Here is a 22,866-nt window from a genome sequence, read left to right as displayed (position 1 = left end):
ATGATCTGGCGAAAGCTACTTAGCAATAGCAAATACTTTTCCAAATTGTTCTTTCACCCAATATCACCATATAATAGTCTTGCTGTGCTAATAAGCAATATTTACATTGCTGGTGTAGTGAAAACATTAATTTTATTTAAGAAACACCTTATTGTAGCTTCATATTACTAGGCTGCAAGATCTTGTGATATATACAAAAGCCTGGTTCGGCCACATCTGGAGTATTGTGTCCAGTTCTGGTTGCCTCATTACAGGAAAGATGTGGAAACGTTGGAAAAGGTGCGGAGGAGATTTACCAGGATGTTGCCTGGAATGGAGGGAAGGTCTTATGAGGAAAGGTTGAGAGAGCTAGGGCTTTTCGCTTTAGAACGACGAAGGATGAGAGGTGACCTGATAGAGGTGTACAAAATGATAGAGTGGACAGCCAGAGACTTTTTCCAAGTGTGGAGGTAGCTATTACGAGGGTTCATAGTTTTAAAGTGAGTGGAGGTAGATATAGGGGAGACGTCAGAGGTAGGTTCTTTACTCAGAGAGTGGTAGGGGCGTGGAATGCATTGCCGGAGAAGGTAGTGGAGTCGGCCTCATTAGGGGCATTTAAGTGGCTATTAGATAGGCATATGGATGATAGTATAAGGTAGGGGTGGAGGTTAGATAGACCTTAGGTTTAGGGTAAAAGTTCACCACAACATCGTGGGCCGAAGGGCCTGTACTGTGCTGTTCTGTTCGATGTTCTATGGAATCACTTCCTGAGATTATGTCTAATGTTCTATTTGTACAAACCCGAATACTACATGCACTTTTTTACAGTTCCTAGTGTATCTCCTTTACAACGAAAACTTTCATTTATATAGCATCGTTAATGCGGTAAAATTTTCCAAAGAGCATTATCAAACTAAATTTAATATTACACCACATAGAGATGTTTGAACAGGTAAGTAAAAGCTAGACAAAGAGATAGGCATTACAGTGCATCCCAAAGTAGGAGGGAGGGAGGGACACAATTCCAATATTTTAGGGAGTAGGCAACTGAAGGCATGCCCACCAAATGGTGCATGAATGGACAGTGGAAAAGAGGTTTGCACATGAGGTCAGAATTGGAAGAATGCAGCAATCTAATTGTGTTATTGGGCTAGAAGGAATAAGAGAGAAGTGATTTGACTACTAGGTCAAGAGCATTGCATTTAAGACATTGCTGGACAGGAACTGGAGCTAATAACACAAAGATAATAGATGAATTTGTTTATTTGTATGAGCAGTAGCGATTTGGATGAGCTACATATGAATAAGATTTTAGGAAGACTTCCATTTGTCATATGAACCTGACCCCTCTCTGTGATTTCGCTTTAACTTCCTCTCCTGTTCTCAATACCAATTCCAGAATCATTTCTCTTACGCATTAACACAAAATAACGAGAACAAATCAATAGCCTGCATTGCTCCTCGATCGAGTTTATTTCCCATTGTTTTCAAATGCAATATTTTGGTTTAATTTTGTAGGTCCATTTTTCGTTGTAAGGCCGTTAATGTTTATATTCTTTTGTTGCTTTGAGAGAATTATTCGTATCTTTTATTCAATGTACTCTAAATTCTGACTAAAGGGCTTATAATGGAACATTTTCTATTCACCTGTGACAAGAAGAGAATGCCTTTTCAGCATTTTTTTGTTGTCTTTATTGCAGTTTCGAACTGTGCATGTTTTTAATTTCATTATAATGAAAAGAACGATCTCTGGAGGGATAGTAAATTCCTCCCAGTGCATTCAGAACTAGCTGCACCCTCCATGATTTTCTCCAGCCGTTTCCGACTAGAAACAAGAAATTAACATGTGCCCTCCTCCATTGGCTGTGAAAAAGGGAGATTTCCCAAATAGGATTGGTTCCCAGCCGCAAAGGGCAGAGTTTTGATTGGAGAGTCCTGTATTTGTTGCAAGCGCTTTAAGCCTGATCAACTGAATACGATTAAACGCTGATCCGTGCAGCAAAGGGTTGGATCGCAACATAGTGTTCTTTCAAAGGCTTAAAAAGGTACTGGTTTACTGCACGAAGGAAATTGTCAGACAGCACCATGGCTAGGCTATTTATCAAGTCTCTCTCTGCATCTTTGCACTGGAAAGCGGTGAAGTTTTCTGCCGCTAGTTTAGCTCCGGGATTTTGCACAAAAGGTGTTGATGTGCTGCCTTTTGAAAGCTACGAGAAACGCAGTCAGGCTTCTCGGCATAGTCCAGCGGATCCCATTGACGCCAGCAGACCCAGTACAACAGGGAAGATTGAGAACAAAACTTATCTGTGGAGCCGATACAATGAGATGAAGAAATTAGTCCATGGTAAGTTTGGCAAGGAATGATTATTGATCACATTGAGGGCATCCTGTTTTGAGTGATATCTTGCTTCTCCTGATTTATGTGAACGATCTGGATCTTGGCGCTCAGCGGACAACTTCAACGTTTGCAGATCACCCGAAACTGGGAAAAAAATTTTAAACTGTATGATATTCCAAAAGGACATTGACGAGTTGGTAGGATGGATGGATGGATGGATGGGTGGTAGATGACGCTTGATACAGAAAACTCGGATGATGCTTTTTGGGTAGGAAGAAACGTAGAAAATAGGAACAGGAGCAAGTCATTTGGCCTTTTGAATTTTGAAAGACAACGTAAAATGGTGGGGTATAATTCTAAAGCGAGTACAGGAACGGGAGACATTTTATTAATAGGGGCATAGAGCAAGGAGGTAATGGTGAACTTGTATAAGACACTTGTTAGACCTCGGTTAGAGTTATGTGCAGTATTGTGGGTGTCATTTCACAGGAAAATTGCAAATGCCTTGGAGACAGTGCACAAATGATGTACAAGAATGGCTCCAGGAATGAAAAACATTACTTATCAGAATAGATTGAAGAATCATAGAATCCCTACAGTATGGAAGCAGGCTGTTGACTCCACACCAACCTTCTGAAGGGTATCCCACCCATCCACTTCTTGTAACCCTGTGTTTCCAATGGCTAATCCACCTAGCCTGCACACTACAGGCAATTTAGCATAGCCAATCCACCATAACCTGCACAGCTTTGGACTATGGAAGGAAACCCACGCAGGCGGGGAGAATGAGCAAACTCCATACGGACAGTCGCCCGAGGCTGGAATCGAGGGCAGCATGGTGGCACAGTGGTTAGCACTGCTCCCTCACAGTGCTAGGGACCTGGGTTCGATTCCAGCCTTGGGTGACTGTCTGTGTGGAGTTTGCACGTTCTCCCCGTGTTGGCGTGGGTTTCCTCTGGGTACTCCGGTTTCCTCCCACAGTCCAAAGATGTGCAAGTTAGGTGGATTGGCCATGCTAAATTGCCCATGGTGTTCAGGGGTGTGTAGATTAGGTAGGTTATAGGGAGATGAGTCTGGGTGGGATGCTGTGAGGTTTGGTGTGGACTTGTTGGGCCGAAGGGCCTGTTTCTACGTCGAGCTATTGTCTTTAACTCATCAAAACCATTTAAAACTGACAGTAAAAATCATCTCCAAGGATTAGTTGTCCAGACTCATTTTATTTAAAATAGTCAAATAATTCCCACAATGACTCAAGCAATGCAGGATCTGGAGAGTTCCATCTCCTCCCTTATTACAAATTGTGTTCAGTATTTTATTTGGTTTTTTTTTTTGTTTCTCCTGGCTTTCAATAGTCTGAGAGTCAAGGTCAGATTAACTGGCACTCTTCAACCTTTTAAAAGACTCATAAATAAAGAGAATGAAAGAATTTGACTGAATACTTTTGCTTGTGTTCTTAACGGCCCCCACCCAGGATGAGGGATATCTCCATGCCAGCAAGTTGATTTTTGAGTACAAGAAGAAACTGACAATTAACATAAAAGGAAATCCAAAAGTCTTCCATTGGGCTAAATAGTAAAAGGAGGTGTTGAGTCTGCTAGGGACCAAAAAAATGTAATTATACATGGAACTGACAGCGTGGCTGAGTGCTAAATTAGCACTTTGAAACTGTCTTTACCAAGGAAGATGATGCTGTCCAAGCCATTGTGAAAGAGGAGATTAAGAGCATTGAATAAAACTTGACATGGAGGAGGTACCTAATGCTGATAAGTCATCAGGACTGGTTGAGATGTATCTTAGGATGCTGAGGAAGGAAATGGTGGAAATTGCAAAGGCACTGATCAGAATCTTCCCGTCCTCCTTAGATACAGGGATGGTGCCAGAGGACTGGTCAGTTACAGATGTTTGACCCTTTGTTCCAAGTAGGTTTAAGGTTAAGGCCAGTGACCACATACTAATTTATTTCACCTTTAGTGGGGAAGCTTTTAGAAAAATGTTATTTGGGACAACAAAAGCAGCCTCTTGCGAGTTAATTCAGTTTGGATTTAAGGGCAAATTATAATTAACTAGTTTAAGTTTTTGATCAGATTACAAAGGGTTAATGTGATTTAATATAGTGTACATGGGCTATCAAATGGCATTTTGATGAAGAGACATATAGTAGGTGCGTTGGTAAAATTAGAATTCATCCAATAAAATGGACATTAACAGCATGAATATAAATTGTTTCTTGTCATCGGTCAGACTTGTGGTTAGCAGTCTGACAGCATCTGTGAAGAAAAATATCAGAGTAAATGTGATCCCAGGCTTTATAAATAATGGGACAAGTATGCCATTACTCCACAAACTACCCTCCCAGTATGACCAAATTGCTGTTCTAACAGGTATGTTTTATACCTATGAAGCTTGGACAAGATATCCATGCCACAAGCTGCCTGAGACCGTTAATGAAGATCAGATGGCAAGACTGCCAACTACTTAAAACTGATCTGCTATTAATGGATGCACTTATCATGAGGATGTGACTATGATGATCAAGTTTTAAATGGGAATGTCTGCTGAGAAAATCTCCAGACTCTTTTGTTTTGTTCTGCATTTACAGCTGAGAATTCATGTTCTGATGGACAGCAGAGGAACTGTAAGGACTGGTTTAAAAAAAGCTTCTGAACTGTGGAAAATAGATGTCAATAAGTAGGAGCAACTTTCTGAAAATGACAGCCATTTATGAATACACCTGACACTGCATGTAAACACCAATTGAGCAAATCTTCCCTGAAACGTCAATGATTCTTGCTGTGGTATTTCTGGATCCCCATTGTTCAATCTGTGGATACTCATTTAGCAAAGATCAGACTTCTGTCATTTTAAAGAATTCATTACAAAAAATTTATTTGTCATTTTGGTGTTGGAGAACAAGCAAGTGAACAAGCCAGTTGTATAACTTTTGTGGCAATTAAAAATAAACTGAAGGTACTAAAAATTTGAAATATGAGTAAAATACCATTGTGCAGGGAGCTCATTGACACGAGTAAAGAGAAAAGAGATTAAAATTTCAGATGTAGGCCCTTTTTACTGTGAATATGAATATTTTTACTATGGCAGTGGAGCAGGGGATAATGATATAACCAGGAACGTCATTCTAGTCCACTCTGATAAGCATTGAGCTGCTTTATTTTAAAGTCCTTCATATCCTTTTGGTTTTAGTAGATATAATCTTGCATATTTAAAACTCCTAAATATATCCCCAGTTGAACCTGATTGTCATATGCTGGACTGAAAATTTATAATTTCACAACTCTGACTTCACATGTGGCAACATTGACGTACATCACAGTGAACTGGTATGTGCTAATAAGGTGAAATGAGAACATCTGCTGTGAGAACATGAACTTAAAATGGCCACAGTAATTGGCTAACCAGTGTGGTCAGCCAAACTTTATGAAACCAATTGGAATAGATTTAAATCATCTGAACTGAAGCTTATAAAAAAGTAACAAACTAGTGTATCCAGTAGGGCGTGAAGAAACACTCTAGAAATGAAATATGTTGGAGGTGTAAATCAAAATCAATGTGAAAGTTACATTTGCAATTAGCAACCTTGGAAGCAACAAATGCCAACATTGAAATCAAAGCTAGTTTGTCTATTTCTGGGAACAGCTTTAGGCAGAGCAGAGGAAGTAGATTTGTGACTAGAACCAGCTGGAGAAAGTGCTTACTTAGCCTCTTAAGGAAAAGTGTCACATGATAGAACTGATACATTTTAAAAAAAAAAAATCAGAACATCAAGAACCCAAGGACAACTGACACATTTGCCTCAGAGTACAGGATGCAAACAAACAATCATGGTTTCAGGTTGAAAGCCACTGCCTCAAGGATACGCTGAGGACTTTATGTTCCCATCATTTTTGTTCTGGACATTCCTTTTCAGCTTCTTTCACCTGTGTAGCTTGGTGGTGCCTCTTGATTTATTTTTCTCATGGTTAGCAGATACTAAAAGTGCTCTTTTTTTTTCTTGCAGTTAAAATCTTGTAAATGACTACTTCTTACTGATTCGATGGCCTTTAAGTAATTGCCTCTTTTATTAGGCAGTGTTATAGGTTTGTACTAGAAAGAACATCAGTCTTTTGAGGTTAGCAGAGGAGTTTGAAGAGAAGTGAACTGATTCACCCCCACCTGCTGAATGATGACAGACTATTGAGGGAGTGTGAAAAATGTTGTCTAATTGGTAATGTTGGAACCAGAGCTACCAAATTATGTTTCTAGGATACATGGGCTTAACTGGATTTTTTTTACTCTACAATAACCTGGTCAGGGACAATCACACTGCTGTGTTTGGAACTGGTTGAGTTGCTGGAGATACGTGGATCAAATCTCGGAATTGATCATGTATGGTTTATAGGGCTCAAATGCCCAAAATGGTTCAAAGGGAAATCTGAAGTGAGTTTAAAACCCTTCCAAATAAAATTATTTGATATTCATACATTTGAATGAATCTTATTTTTATTGGTAAATCTTGATATACAGCAACAAAACCATGATCCTCATTTCACTCAAACCTACGCATTCATGAGCATTTAAATGGTTCAACCACTTACCAATTAATGATCCATTGTTTACAATTGAAGTGATGAAGATTTGTATGAATATGGTCAGACCTTTTGGAACTTACTTTAGAGTTGGGTTCATATTAGGTAGCAGATGGATTGCCAATTCATACAGGCTGAGATGTGTGCCACACTAAATAACTTAGGTGTTTACATTTATTTCCTTTTTTGCTTCAACAGATGAGAAAATAGAACTACAAATAGGCTAATAACAAGTCTGCTTTTCCCTAAATTAATCCAAGGTTTAAGAATATTGTGGGATGCTCTTTATGAAGGGCCTCTTTTTTAATGTAAAAGAGAAAGATACCTCATTAAACGTATGTAGCGAAGTTACTGAGAAGTGCTACATGCAGCATTTAGTCTATTGAGGCAAAACCTTGCACTGAGTTTTTCTGCCTGAAGATATCGAAGCACAAGTCCACTGGAAGATTTCTAATTATTAATAGAAAACAGGCTGCAAACGTCAGTGGTTTCTTTTAGCCAACATGATGAGCTATTTGAAGCTTATTTATTTGCCATTCTTTCATGATGCATAAATCAATGGAACAGTGAGCACCAGTGTTCAATACTCTTTTAATATTATTCTTCAGAAATTTAAAAAAAGATTCTGCCTGTTTTTGTTGTTTTTTTTCTTTTTGTGACCCTGTATTTAGTTTATTTTCTCCTAATATTCCTATTATCTAGTACAATGGGATCTTGATCCAGTGGGGAAGGGAATGGCAGATGGAGTTTAATTTGGATAAATGTGTGGTGTTGCATTTTAGTAAGACAAACTAGGGCAGGACTTACATAGTTAATGGTAGGGTCATGGGGAATGTTGTCAAACAGAGATCTAAGGATACATGTACATATTTCCTTGAAAGTGGTGTCATAGATAGACACGGTGGTGAAAGCAGAGTTTAGCACGTGTGCCTTCATTGGTCAGACAATTGAGTACAGCAGTTGGGACACCATGTTTTACCTGTAAATGGTTTGGTTAAGGCTACGTCTGGAGTACCCCAGACAATTTTGGTCACCCTGCTGTAGGAAGGATGTTACTAAACTGGAAAAGGTGCTTAGAAAATTTGCAAGGATGTTACCAAAGTCTAGGATGCTGGAATCATAAGGATAGGCTGGGACCTTTTTTTTTCCCTGGAGCATAGGATGCTGATCAGTGACCTTCTAGAGGTTGATAAAATCATGAGGGACAGGGATAAGCTCTCTTCACCAGGTTTTGGTAGGGGTGTCCAAAACTAGAGGGCACACGTTTAATGAGAGGGAAAAGATTTAAGGGATCTGAGGGGCAACATTTTCACAAGGTGGTGTATATATGGAGCAAGTTACCAGAGGAAATGGTAGAGGCAGATACAATTACAACACTTTAAACCTTGTCGATCCAAATGGCTTTTGAGGCATATAGGCCAAATGCAGGCAAATGAGACTAGTTCAGTTTAGGAAACCAAGTCAACATAGAAGGATTTGACCAAAGGTTCTGTTTCAATGCTGTATGACACTGACACTTCTGCTGTTCTGATTTTTATTACCAGCCTATATTTGTGAAATAAAATTTTAGTGGTTTTAAAAATAAAGTTAAGTTGTATCTGTGGAGAGAGAAAATGAGTTAACATTTTGGGTCCATGGTCTTCTGATGCAATGAGGAAAGGTTTGAGATGGAATAGGTTTTGAGCAAGTTAAAGGAGGTGGGGGGGGGGGAAGAACAACAAAAGGGGAAGCCTGATAGGATGGAGGCTGGAAGAAGTTTGATGACAAAAAGTTTCAAGTTGCCAGGCTAAAAGAGTGGGAATAGGACAAGTAAAGAAACAAAACAATCAATGTATCTAGGGGAGGTGTGAATAACAGAATCTTTAATGGTTGCCATCCAGAAGCAAGAGTAGTTTCAGTTTTGTTCTTCCCACTCTCTTTCTTCTTTTAAAACAAATATCCACTTAACATCGTTCTATACGAATAGAACTAGATTTTATATTTTTTTTTTTTCCCCTCGTTCTGAGGAAAGGCCATCCACTTAACTTTTTCCTGTCAACAGATGTGCCAGACCTATAGGAAGGATGTTGTGAAACTTGAAAGGGTGCAGAAAAGATTGATAAGGATGTTGCCAGGGTTGGAGGGTTTGAGCTATAGGGAGAAGCTGAGTAGGCCGGGGCTATTTTCCCTGGAGTGTCGGAGGCTGAGGGGTGACCTTTATAGAGGTTAATAAAATCATGAGGGGCATGGATAGGGGAGAAAGACCTTGTCTTTTCCCCTGGCTTTAAGGTGAAAGAGGAAAGATTTTAAAAGGGATCTAAGTGGCAAGTTTTTCACGCAGAGGGTGGCGCATGTGTGTGCGAGTGTGTATGGAATGAGAAGTGGTGGAGGCTGGTACAATTACAACACTTTAAAGGATGTATATGAATAGGAAGGATTTAGTGGGATATGGGCCAAATGCTGGCAAATGAAAATAAACTTCTTTAGGATATCCAGTTGGCATTGACGAGTTGAACCGAAGGATCAGTTTCCATGCTGTATATCTCTATGACCTGCTGAGTATTTCCAGCATTTTGTGTTTTCTTTTCATGTTTCTAATGCCCACCTTTTTTTGCTTTTGTTTTTCAAAATAACAAATACAAGTTTGTCACATTCTGTTTGCAGCATGTTGGCTAATTAATAAAATTAACTAAGGTAGGAAAACCTCACTTTTACTATTTTGACCTCATGGGTTCACTACTTTTACCTATACAAGTGTTAACATTCATGTTCCTGAGGCGCTAGTAGGAATTTCCAAAATTCTGCTTAAGCTAACTATATTGAAATGATGAAATGGAAGATTTTTATTATTCGTTGCTTATATTGTAGAAATAACTTGGAGAATTCTGAAACACTCCCTGACTTTCTCCCACTTCCTCCCTCCATCCTCAAGCTTTCCCACATATGCCAAACGTGCGTGAACACATGCAAAGTTTTTTTTTGTTTTTGCTCCTACACTTAGCAGCTGTTATTACATCATTGACAATCTTTTTACAGTAGACCTTCAATTATCAGAACAACCTCAACTTGTAGTGGTATATTTTTAAGATTTGGCATAGAAGTTCAGTGAAAAGTAAGAATCAGCAGTGTGTTTTAACTGCTGAAGGCCTTCTCAGGCTTGAATATCTTTGTAATTTTGCTTTTATATGAATGAGGAGGGAGAGGACGTACCAAAATTTAAATATGATATTCTGAAATTCTATGTCTCATGTCTTGGCTACAGTTTCCTTACTGTAAAACAAACTTGGACAGGCTAGGCAATTGTATTCCGCCTACCACTTTTTTTTTGGTTTTGCTGAATGTGGCAGAGTGTGCGGCTATACGTTTTGGTAGAGGCATAGACTATTCTCTAAATGGTGAAAGGCTCTGGAAATCTGAAGTGCAAAGGGACTTGAATCCTAGTTTAGGATTCCCTTAAGGTTAACATGCAGGTTCCATTAGTAAGTTAGGAAGACAAATGGCTTTCATTTCAAGAGGGCCAGAAAAAAGAGGCAAGAGCAGAGATGTATACTGAGGCTGTATAAGTCTCTAATCAGACTGCATTTGGAATATTGAGTGGATTTGGGCCTCGTATTTAGCAAGGATGTGCTGACATTTGAGGAGGTCCCGAAGAGATTTACAAGAATGATCCTGGGGATGAAAGACTTGTCGTGTGAGGAGCAGGTGAGGATCCTTCAACTGTACTCAAGAGTTTGTAAAGATATGGAGGGGGGGTTTCCTATTTAAGTCTACAGAATAGTGAGAGGCCTAGATAAAGTGGATGTGGAGAAGATGTTTCTATTAGTAGTAGATACTAGGATCCAAGGGCACAATCTCCGTGAAGGGACAACCCTTTAGAACTAAGATGAGGAGGAATTTCTTCAGCCAGAGCATGGTGACTCTGTGGAAATCATTGCTGCAAAGGCTTATGGAGGCCAAGTTGTTAAGTGTACTTAAGGCAGAGATAGGTTCTTGATTAGTAAGGGGAGCAAGGGTTTTGGGGAGAAGGCAGTAGAATGAGCTTGAGAAACATATATCGGCCATGGTTGAATAGCAGCACAGACTCTATGGGCCAGATGGCCTAATTCTGCTCCTATATCTTATCTTGTATATTTTCTTTCTCCTGAGTGCATTCCTGTACATTTTCCACACCTAACTCTGAACATTGCTTTACTTTACTGTTAACAATGTGACGAAACAGGAGAAAGTGCCTCCTTGCCAAATAGTATTCTATAAAGCAAATCTTCAGGAACATGGTCATAGGCTTTTGTAGAATATTAGTAGAATAGAATGTACTATGGCTATCTCTTGCAAGCAAATAGGGTATTTAGTTGACGTTTCTTCTTTGCAATTGTTTTACTAAAGTTTGAGCTAAAGTTTAAATGTTAAAACAATTTTCCTTTTCTCAATGGAAGCAATTATATAACTATCCTTGACATTGAAATTGCATGTGCAAAACAACCAGATTCAGTGATAAAGCCTAATATAATACAGGCAATTTGCAGTGAGATAAAGGTTGCAATGCTTTCATGCTTTCATCTCCCCATGGTGTTGCCTGCTGGTAATTGGTAACCTAGAATGTAATTTCTGAAGAAGGGTCTAGGCCCGAAACATCAGCCTTCCTGCTCCTCTGCTGCTTGGCCTGCTGTGTTCATCCAGCTCTACACGTTGTTATCTCTAATTTTTGTTTACTGACATTACCATGACATGGTAAAAAGTTAACTGAGGTTGGAAACTTTAAAAGTTCCAAGATGCACGAGATTTCAAAAAGTCGGGCAGAAGGGAACAGAGGATGAGTAGCCCTGATAATAAAGGATGACAACATCAAGATGCAGTGAGAAAGGGCCTTGGCTTTAGAACACCAGCAAGTAGAATTGGAAGTGCTGGAAATCGGGAATGACAAGGTTCAGACAGCACTGCTGCAGTGGCTTCTGTAGGCAATTCCCTATTGGTGTTTTTCATCTTTTTAGAGAGCATTAACAAGAAGAAATTTAAGCTTGGGTGGGGACGGAATGCAATTTCCATACAAGCTGGATAAACTGAAATAGGGATTGGTTTATCGAGATGGTTTCATTAGCTGCCCCTACAAAACATTGTGAAACAACTGGGGAATAAAGCTATCTTTAATCTGGTATTAATTTTATAATCTCAGTGGAAAATCCTTGAAAACAATCATGATAAAATTAAATTTCACTTGATTTAGAGTGGCATGCTCAAGTTCAGAAAAAAGCTTATACTCAACAAAGACAATTTACATTGGTGTGAGGGAAGATTGAGCAGATAAATATACTGAATGATGCAACGGGAAACCATATATTCAAAAATGTTTCATGGAATGTCAGCATGAAAAATCATTTGTGACTTGCATCTTTTTTTTGTCAGAAAATATGTAAACACCTGTGAGCAATTTTGGCCTTCATGTCCTAAGGAAGGGTGTTCTTGCCTTGAGGATAGTAAATGTCTACTGTACTGAACTGATTCTTGGTGTGAAAATTAGCATATGGTGAGAGGCTGATTAAATTGACTGTGTCTAGACTCTGGAATTTAAAAGAATGAGATGCAATCTCATTGAAATATACAATATTCTGAATGGAGGCTTGACAGGATGTGCTGATATTTGTAAAAAGTAAATCCCTTTTTAAGAAAAAGGATGAAAGGTTTGTTTGAGAGGTAGTAGGAACTGCAGATGCTAGAGAATCTGAGATAACAAGGTGTAGAGCTGGCTGAACACAGCAGGCCAAGCAGCATCAGAGGAGCAGGAAAGCTGACATTTTGGGCCTAGACCCTTTCTTCAGCTGTGTTCATCCAGCTCTACACCTTGTTACCTGAGAGAGGTTTGTTTGTATGGTTTTTGGTTTTCTGTTCGTCTTTTTTTCCTCACTTGGTAGTTAGAAGCAACTAAAAGCAGCATTAATAGGATTGGCTATTTAACAGAATTTCCACACCACCCCCCACCCCCTTTAACTTTGGAGGTATGATAGTTCTGACACTTTACCTACACAAAGGTAGAATACCACAGTTTTTTAATTGTTTAGAATTTTGTAACTAATTTGTTGTAACTTTTCTTTCTAGAACTCATTCCCCCAGGAATTTGCAACCTCCTCAATCCTGCAAACATCTATTCCAATAATGAGGTTAATTTGGGGAACATTGAAATTTATGGATTTGATTATGATTATACTCTTGCACAATATTCCAATTTGCTGCACACAATGATCTTCAATACTGCACGAGAAATACTCATTGATCAATACAAGGTACTTGCTTTTCAAAATTATTACACTAATTTCTTCAAGCTCAGTGCTGTTACAATTACATCTGACTCATTTATAAAATAATGAACCTTTGTTAGCAGATAATGGAAATTCGATAGTTAAGCTATTTTTTAGTTTTACACTTACGGTACAAATGCTTAACACTAGCTGAGTTACCCATGTTTATTGCAAATAAAATTGAATTTGACTTAATCTTTCATCTCTAAGTAGCAGCGACCATAGTGTGATTTGGAAGTTTTACATTCTGTTTTGAAGGGGAGCAGGTCAAAGACTCTTATTTTTTTAACCATAAATAGGTCATCTATGTGAGCATGAAAACTGAGTTAGCTGAAGTGAACTGGGATATTAGGCTAGCAGACAGACTTCTTAAGTGGGATATTTCAGACTACTCCAAATAGATTTCTATTCAAAAGAAAAGTTCTAAAGGGAGTCTCCAACTGAATATAAAATCAAAGAGCCCCCACTTCAAACATTAATCTGTCATGCTGATGTTGAGATGTGTGTTTTTGCTTCTGATAGTAACTTAACATATATCTTACCATTGCATTTTATAATGCTTGATCTTTTTTTAAGCATCTTGAGTCTGAGCATTTTTATGCATTGGATAAGTACACCATTGATCAGTGGGAAATTATTCCTGAGTACAATGTGGAGAATAATTAATGGGTAGAGGTGGCTACCTAATGGTGGTGATTAAGTTAGTCTATAATTTTGTAGTACACCGCTTCTGCGACTCGGTAGCAAGTGACTAAAACTAGCAGATTTCAGTGGGATTAATACAATTCCATCAAGCAATGAGTAAAGTCAGAATTAATTTGCTACTTTTTTTTTCGAGCAACTGTAAGCTTAAAACATTTAATTATACAGCACCTAAATTGTTATGTTGTTGTTTTAATGCTGACAAATAAATTTGAGTTCTAAAGGAGAGCACACAACGAGAAATGCCTCCCAGGTTCTGATTATTTGGAACAAAAGATGGCGTTGTGCTGAATGTTGTATTTTTGAGGCTTTGAACCTTGAACATTTATCTCAATTTATTTATCTTAGTATCCGGAAGGAATAAGGAAGTATGAATATCAACCTAACTTTGCCATCAGAGGCCTCCATTATGACGTGCGGAAGGTAAAATGCAACTTAATAATTTTAAAATTAAATATTTTCATAAGTTTTTGTATGCCAGTAAATGTGTAATATAGTCTTCCAAACCATATAGGATTATCCTATTTGCATGCCATACTATGTGAAACTATTATTACATAGTTCACCAACTCCTAATAGAATTCAGAAAGCTAACTCGTGAAGACCATACTCCATTAAGTTGAGAATATACATACATACAGTGTAGGGGTAGCCAATCTAACTGAGGAGCAAAACAAAATTTACATGATCAAGTTGCTCTTTAACATTCTGTTGGCTTTATCAGTTCTTTTAAAGTCTGGATTATATCCTGTTGTTCCATTTTTCTCTTGCATCTCTTGTTCCCTGTCCTATTTCCCTCCATTCCTTCTTTGCCTTTTTTAATAATTTCTTTTGGAGCACTTAGTCTGGCCAAATGCATTCCCTCATGATTTCTTTTTTTTTGTCTTAACCCATTTTCCTTTAATTTTACCTCCTGTCTATCTTTATTTCTTTTGCATCTTGTTTCTCAATTCTTCTCTCTATTCCACAATTTCATCTTGTCTCCATTTCTATTTATTTCCCTCCATTTCTATATTTTGTTTTTTTGTGATGTCTTTCTGTTTCTAATCCGAGCTTTCTTTTATTAATTACTTGTACACTCTCTAATGTGTAATTAATTAGTTCTGTGAAATCTTTGAAGGGATAGAGTTTACATGTGAATTTGTTAAGTTGAATCTCAATTTCTCAAGCTGTCAGTACATTGGGATCTGCAGTGACTGTGAGGCTTAACAATTTCATTTGGAAACTTTTGTATAATGTCTGTAATCCACATGGCTGTGAGTTACATCCCTTCCATCTGTCTTGTTTCTGATATGAATTTACAGGCTGAATGTTTGTTTAATCTTGACAGTTGAAACACCATCTGTCCTGTTTTACTCCTTTTCTAGGATGTATGTGGTCAGATGTAGCTCAGCAGACACACTTATCTGCAGAAGAGCCACATAATAGATCAACCACTATACTGCATGAAAAGAAATGATGACCAGTACAGTGATGGTTGATGAATATTCTGTCAGTTTTTTTAGATGAATTCTGATGTGGAAGAGTACCTTGTCTATTGTCCATTTGCATAATGATGTTGCTCAGGGCCATAACCGTAAGATCCCTTTTTGGTATGGACTGAACCCTGTAGTCTCACTTACATCTTGTGCCTTTTTTATTACTTTCTAGAAGATAGACCGATGATAACACTAGTGATTTGAGGCCAACTGTACACCAGCAATCCAGTTTACATGAAGTGTATCATTTTAATAGATGCACATTGCTGTAAGGAGTTTTAACATTTTCTGTCGCTCCTCTTAATGTCCAAAATATATTTAGATGAATTGTTAAGATCCCAGCTAATGTTACTGCTGAACAAATTCAATCCCAGACTGTACTCTGGCCTGATGGATTACTTTTTAAATCTACGTGGTGGTTTTTTTTTTGAAATGTAAGCCAAAATGCAGAAGATTATTAGACAAAAGAAACGAAAGTAGAATAGAATAAGCCAAGATATTTACATATAAATTAGATTTGTTTTAGTTTTATTGTCACACATATATAGTGAAAAGTGCTTTTTTGTGTGTCATATACAAAGTGTCGTCATACTCTGGCACCATCTTGAAATACTTAATATACTTGACATCAGCCAGAGTCTCAGAAACAGGCTCTGGGGTCTTCATTACAGGCCTTTGTCACTGCTACTCCATGCCTGCTGTGTCCAAACTGGAGCTATGGGCCTTGGGATGCATGGTTTCCATACCTCCTGTTTTTCATCTGACACCTCCAGATGCTGTCATCTATCTGCTATCTGCCCTTTTTCGCCGATGTTGCCACTTCTTTAGGCGCCCAACTTGTGTACATTTTAACATGCTGTGTAATGATTCTGCCAGCCTCCCCTTGCTGTGCTGTACTGTACTGATAGTCTAAATGGTCTTATCAAGTCTGGAACACTGACAGAATGAGTAATGAAACTGTTGTGTTTCCACATCCTGGAGATAGGTCAGTAGATGATTATGACTGTCTGAATTCCTCATCCATGAGCAGTTTAATTGAACCAATTTAAAAAGTGCTGCCTTCCCATGGCTTATAAGGGCTGCCACTAATGAGAAGATTTTGAAGCACAAAGATAAAATCCCATCTGTTCCTGACACCATCACTTCTTTTACAGTTTTCAAATTGGTGAAAAATAAGAGTTCTTTTGAGGTTGTAGATATGTTTGCTGAGCCGGTGGGTTTGGTTGCAAATGTTTCATCACTCTGCTAGCTAACATCATCAGTGCGCCTCTGGTGAAGCGTCAGTTTTCTGTCCTGCTTGTTATTTGTATGCTGGGATGATTTGGTTTTTGTTTCTCAGTGGTTTGTACACAGGGTCTAATTCAAATGTGTTTGTTGATGGAGTTCGGTTGGAATACCAGGCCTCTGGGAATTCCCTGGCGTGTCTCTGTTTGGCTTGTGCAATTATCGATGTGTTGTCCCTCGTCTGTGTGTAGTGAGAATTAGTGTCCCTCTTTATCCGTGTGTAGTGAGACAAGTGAGAATTGGCCGTGTCTCTTGGTGGCTAGTTGGTGTTCGTGTATCCGCGTAGTCAATTCTCTTCTGGTTTGGCCTACGTAGCGTTTCTCACAGTCCTTGCGTGGTATTCTGTATATTACCCCAGTTTTGCTGGTCTTGGGTATGGGATCCTTTACGTTCAGCAGTAGTAGCCACCAAGAGACACGACCAATTGTCACTTGTCTCACTACACACAGACCATGAGGGACACGACTGGGACAACACATCCATAATAGCACAAGCCAAACAGTCACGCCAGGGAATTCCTGGAGGCCTGAAACTCCATCAACAAACACATTGAATTAGACCCTGTGTACAAACTGCTGACAAACAAAACTGGAAATAATATCAATCACCCCAGCAAACCGAGACATACAAATAACAAGCGGGACAGAACGCCAACGCTTCACTGGAGGTGCACTGATGTCACGTAGCAGGGTAACAAAATGTTTGCAACCAAACCCACCTGCTCAGCGAGCATGTCTACACATTCACAACCAGAGCTACAAATCTTCTCCAACTTTAGAGTTTTTTTTTTTGTTTTACTACCATACTGAAAAGTTTGACTTAGAATTCCTGTTCCTGTGACCTTAAGCCTTTACCTTGACTATTCATAAACTTTCTTATCTTCAAGTAACCCCCTCATATTTCTTAATTAAACACTTCTAATCGGTAAATTTCAAACTAAAATCCTTGCTCTGAGAGATCCTATTTACTATCTGTTCTGAATCCATCTCGTTTCTGCAGGAAAATTGTTCGTACATCTTACCCCGGCCAGGACTTTTGCAAACTTACCCCAAAGGCTTTCTAACCTGTTTTTCCTAAGCAAAAATCAAGTCTCAATTCTGTTGAACCAAAAGCAAGCTGATGCCTTTTTTAAATGTTTGCTGTTTCTGATCATAATAGAATTTTTATATCAACCTTGTTTTATCACACCAAGAGGACCCCTGTCAGCTGTTCTCCTACACATACTGGTTTTAAATCATGGCTCCAGAAAGATTGACATGTTAATTATTAGCCCTTTATACACAGACCTAAACCCACATGCCACTGGTTCAAACTGCAAGCTCTAAAATAAATGATGTTTAAAATACAAATCCCATACCTAGCATCATAGGACTGAACTATTGAAAAGTGCCTTGTTTGATTTTGATAAATGAGAATAAATTAATCTATTATTGCCATTATAGAAAATGAGCAATCTGCCTCCTTAACTCACTTTAAAATTAAAACTGCATACGATGTTTTCTTTTGTTTTTTAAAAAAAAAAATGAACAAGTACAGCTGGAAATTGCCTGAAAAGGAGACTTCCTACCAAAGCTTTTCATCTCATCAATTCAAGTGATTATTTGTGTATACCAGAAACACAGGTGATCTCTTAGATTCCTCACCTCTTTCAGGCAAAGATTGACACATTGGCTTCCCTAAGCTGATCTATCCAAAGAAAAAGTATCCTATCATAACCAACGTGATATTTTTAAAAGGAATGAATTTACCCCATATTTCAAACTGATTTCGAGCAGTAGAAGCAGTTCCATTACAACATGATCTGTTTTCCATTAATGCATTTTATAAATATTTCAAATGCATTGTTAGTGTTCAGTGTGAATGCTACTCTGGAATTACTGCACACCTCCTGGAACAGGTGAAACTTAAACCCTGGCCTCCTGGATTAGAGGCAGGGAAACTACCATTGCACCACAAAGCCTCACCATCCACCACCCCCCACCCCCCACCCCCCACCCCCCCCAATCTATTTTGTCCGTTTTTTTTTAAACTTTCTTTCCCTATACCCAGAAATGCTATCTCTCACATCTGAGCAACTTTCCCACCACCAAAGCAGAGTGATATTTCTTTTTTAAATGAACCTGTTTTTCTAATGGACCTGTTCAGAGATGTTATTACACAACTCTGGAGCAGGTGGGATTTGAATCTGGGCCTCCTGGTTCAGGGATAGGGACACTACCACTGTGCCACAAGATCCTTCATGGCCTGCTTTGTAAAGGGCTCCAATGAGTTCCAACCGAGCAAGCCGTTGCCTTTACCAAGGGAATTCTGACTCCACAAGGAGGTTAATGAATGATGTCCCATGGGTTTTGTAACATCAGTGTGATAACCCCTACAAGTTCAACCCATGAATAAATATTGTTTTCTTTGGCAGGGATTTCTAATGAAGATTGATGCTTTCCACTATGTCCAGTTAGGAACAGTGTACAGGTATGAGATGCTGTATGGGTTAATATTGTCCTGTTCTAACTGTACTATATTTAACACCGACTTAATTATGCAAGAAGAGTACCAGACTGCCAAGGCATTTAAGTCGAAGATTGTGCAAGCTTACATGAAAACAATGTGAACTTTAGTTGTACTGGATAAGTACATATTTGGAATACTCGTGTGTAATTTGTGTTGAAGGTCTATGTCAAACAAAATTAGACTCGATAGTAATAAGTCTATTTGTATAGAACATTTTGGGCTTGCCTATCTTGTTATGCATTAGATTGGCAACCCATGTGTACTAAAAGTGAAAATGCTCACATTAGGCTGCAGTCATTCATGTGTATTTCAATTTCCTTTTATATAAAATATTTCGGTATATCAGCATCATGAGGCAACCGGCAGTAGTGTAATGGTAATGCAGTTGGACTAGTAATCTGGAACCTCAAGCTAACATTACAGAGTTTCGGGTTCAAATCCCACCATGGCAGTTGAATTTTAATGCAATAAAAAAATCTGGAATAAAAAGATAGCATAATGGCAACCATGTAACCACTTTTTTAGATTATTGTAAAACCCCATCTGGTTCATTCATGCTCCCTTCGTAGGGAAGGAAGTCTGCCACTGTTGCCTGGCCTGGCCTACATGTGACTGGAGACCCAAAGCAACATGGTTGATTGTTAACTGCCCGATGTGCATTAAATATTGCATTAAGTGACACCTAAACTTTAGCAATAAATTTTAAAGTTAGCAAGATTTTCATTATTGTGAAAACTAATTTATTTATCCATTCTTATTTGCCCTTGGAAAGGTGGTGGTGAAACTTTTATCTAATATTATGCATTGTTAGCAGAAATATTCATTTTAAAAAAAGTTATTTGTTTGGCTTGCTTTTTACTCGAGGTTTCACCTTCATATAGAAATATATTTTGTCAAGGAAATAAGTGATCTTAAGAATTACTGAAATAGGTTTGTACATACCTGCAGAGGACTCAGTCCAGTACCAGATGAGGAAGTGTTTCAAATGTATGACGGCACTCAACACGTTCCTCTACACCGAATGAGTGATTTCTATGGCAAGGTAAACTTTTTTAATGTAACTTATGTCAAAAAAAGAATCTGTGATTATATGTAAAATTGCATGACCTAAGCAGTAGGATGTAGATTCTGTTTCTTCTCCATTTGTCTGCGTTTTACCTAGTATTGAGCTTTTGATTTCTGTTGCATCTCTATTCAAAGATGACAACCAATGGACTTAGGGTGATGAGAGAAATTCTAGAACTTGGCACCTTTTGTGACCAAGTAAAGAATTATGGAATGAAGGCCTGGGAGTATCAGCTGGCTTGGCGTGTTAGTTATCCTGGCAAAATGTCGTATAGCAAACTTTGCTTTAACTGGCACTTTATGAACCGGCACACTGAAAACCCGCAAAAATTATATACCTCAAATACCGCAAAGTTCACAGTATTATTCTGTCCACTTAGTTTTTTGTAAATTTTTTTTTTTTTTTTTTTTTGTAACCTCAATATAAATATATTCAATCGAATGGCCACACAAAATATCAACAGTTGATTCAAATTCGAGGCAACTTCTCTTTGAATACTATGATGTCTGATAGTCAGTTGAGGGACCAAGTGAGAAGGCTCTCTCCTGGTAAGTTTTCTTTATTTAAGGCAAAGTTTCATTATTATTTAAGTGATTTATGCTGTAAATAAAGTGATGTGAATACCCGCTGTGTTAAGTTTCTATTACTTGGTGTGTATTTTTACATTTGATTATGTGGGCCTCTTGATTATCCAGAATATATGATCAAGTGGCACACTCCTGGTCCCATAGGTGCTAGTTAATTTAAAAAAAGAAAATTGCTGTAGTGGGAAATATTGCACTAACACTTTTTTTTTTAAATTTGTCTCTGCAAATTTAATGTAGCTCATGATTACTTGATAAGGCTGATAACAAAATTTCATTTGTTTGCACCACTTTATCATGTTGGCATTTTTAGTAATGCCATGTCCCAGTATATTCTAAAGTTCAAACTTTTTAAAATATTTTAAAACTGAACACAAAATGCTACAATAGATGGCTGTCTGAGGGTCATCTGACTTCTTTTGTGGATTGAAACCACTCTCCCTATCTCAACCAAATGGAACATTCCAGACTGACTGAGTCGGAGCTATTTCTTGAAGCTAATCCAAAGGGGTATAAGCAAATTGAATGAATCATTCAAACTCCAAGACACTAGCTGTCTCAAATTCTGAAGGTGTTAAATCTATGCACAGGATGTTTAATCAACTTGCATATTATCCTTTGTCTCCAAAAGGACTGAGTTTAGGAACAACGTGATGAGGGACCCACCTTTTAATAGCTGCTTTCAAAATCACCTGAAAGTGGTTCTGCAGACTGTTCTGGCAGAAAACCATTGGCTGCTTAAATGACTTGTCTTGAAAATGGTTTGATGTAATTAATAGCACTAGTTTGAAAATGGGAGGTCATAATAGAGAAGGACTTCCGCAACTCATTTCAAATTCAATTTCTCCTGAAAACCAACCTTCTGGAAATGCAACAAAAAGTAAATTCATAACCTGCTAAGAACCCTCTGTATTACAAGACTGTAATTTCACTTTAAAGCACCAACTTCGTTTAATAAACTCCAGGCTGTCATGAGCGAATAAGATAAATGTAACAGCATATTGCCATCACTGGTGCCTGATTTTTTTTTTTTTTTTTTGTTAAAATTCACTCTGGGATGTGGGCGATGCTGCTTGGGCCATTATTTATTGCCTGTCCCTAGTTGCCCTAATGTCAGGATAATGAATGGCTTAGACAACTTGCAGGTGGTGATGTTCCTATGTATCTGCATCCTTATCTATCTTGATGGGGATGGCATTAGGTTTGGAAGGTTCTGTCTAAGGAGCCTTGGTGAATTTCTGCAGTGCGTCTTGTAGATTGTACATATTGCACCCACAAAGCATCAGTGGTGGAGGAAGTGGATGTTTATGGATGTGGTGCCAATCAAATGGGCTGTTTTGTCCTGGATGGTGTCAAGTTTCTTGAATGTTGTTGGAACTGTATTTATCTAAGTAAGTGGGGAATATTCCACCACTCCTCAAACTTGTGCCTTTGTAGTTGGTGGGCAGGTTTTGAGGATTCAAAATGAGTTACTGGCCAGGAGTATTTCTAGCCTCTGACCTGCTCTTGTAGCTACTGTGTTTATGTGAAGACTCAATGAATTGCTGATCAATGGTAATAGGATGTTGATATTAGAGGATTCAGTGATTGGTAATGCCACTGAACGTCAAGGAGCAGTGGTCAGATGCTTTCTCTTATTGCAGATGGTGATTGCTTGGCATTGTGTGGTGTGAATGTCGCTTGATACTTTTCAGTCCAAGCCTGGATGTTGTCCGGATCTTGCTGTACTTGGACATGTATTGCTTCAGTATTGAAGATGTAATTAGGAAGTGTTGACCAACTCTTCCACTGCATCCACAGTGGTTTTTTGTTTTTGTATACTGCTCCACTTTTTTCTTTTAACAAAACACATTCTCCCCACTCCATTTGATTCCGGTTCTCTGTTTAATGCTGTAAGTTTTGATGAAACAGTTGTAGTAGGGAGAGGAGCATTTGAGTCCAGTCATCACCATGCCATTATTTTGACCAGTTACAAGAGGCTAATCAATGTTGATCTTAGAGTTATTTTCTGTTGCTCAGCAATTAGCTGTTTTAGCTTCTACGCCTTTTCAGGTTTAACCTGGCTGAGATTAGCT

General features: G+C 38.4%; 1 protein-coding gene across 1 annotated transcript; it reads left to right on the top strand.

The window, feature by feature from the left end:
• Nucleotides 1-1,936: 1,936 nt before the first annotated feature.
• LOC125481315 (5'-nucleotidase domain-containing protein 2-like) lies at nt 1,937-20,755 on the top strand (the record flags this gene model as incomplete). Its single annotated transcript, XM_048592697.1, has 6 exons — nt 1,937-2,323; nt 12,970-13,154; nt 14,220-14,294; nt 19,047-19,102; nt 20,090-20,183; nt 20,671-20,755. Coding segments are annotated over exons 1-6 (754 nt in total), but the record flags the coding sequence as incomplete, so codon positions are not given.
• Nucleotides 20,756-22,866: the final 2,111 nt, after the last annotated feature.

Source organism: Rhincodon typus, unplaced genomic scaffold (assembly GCF_021869965.1).
Source record: "Rhincodon typus isolate 14 unplaced genomic scaffold, sRhiTyp1.1 hic_rhity00001680, whole genome shotgun sequence".
In the NCBI taxonomy this organism is placed as follows: Eukaryota; Metazoa; Chordata; class Chondrichthyes; order Orectolobiformes; family Rhincodontidae; genus Rhincodon; species Rhincodon typus.
The sequence above is the reverse complement of the archived record's forward strand: the minus strand, read 5'-3'. Positions and strand labels throughout refer to the sequence as shown.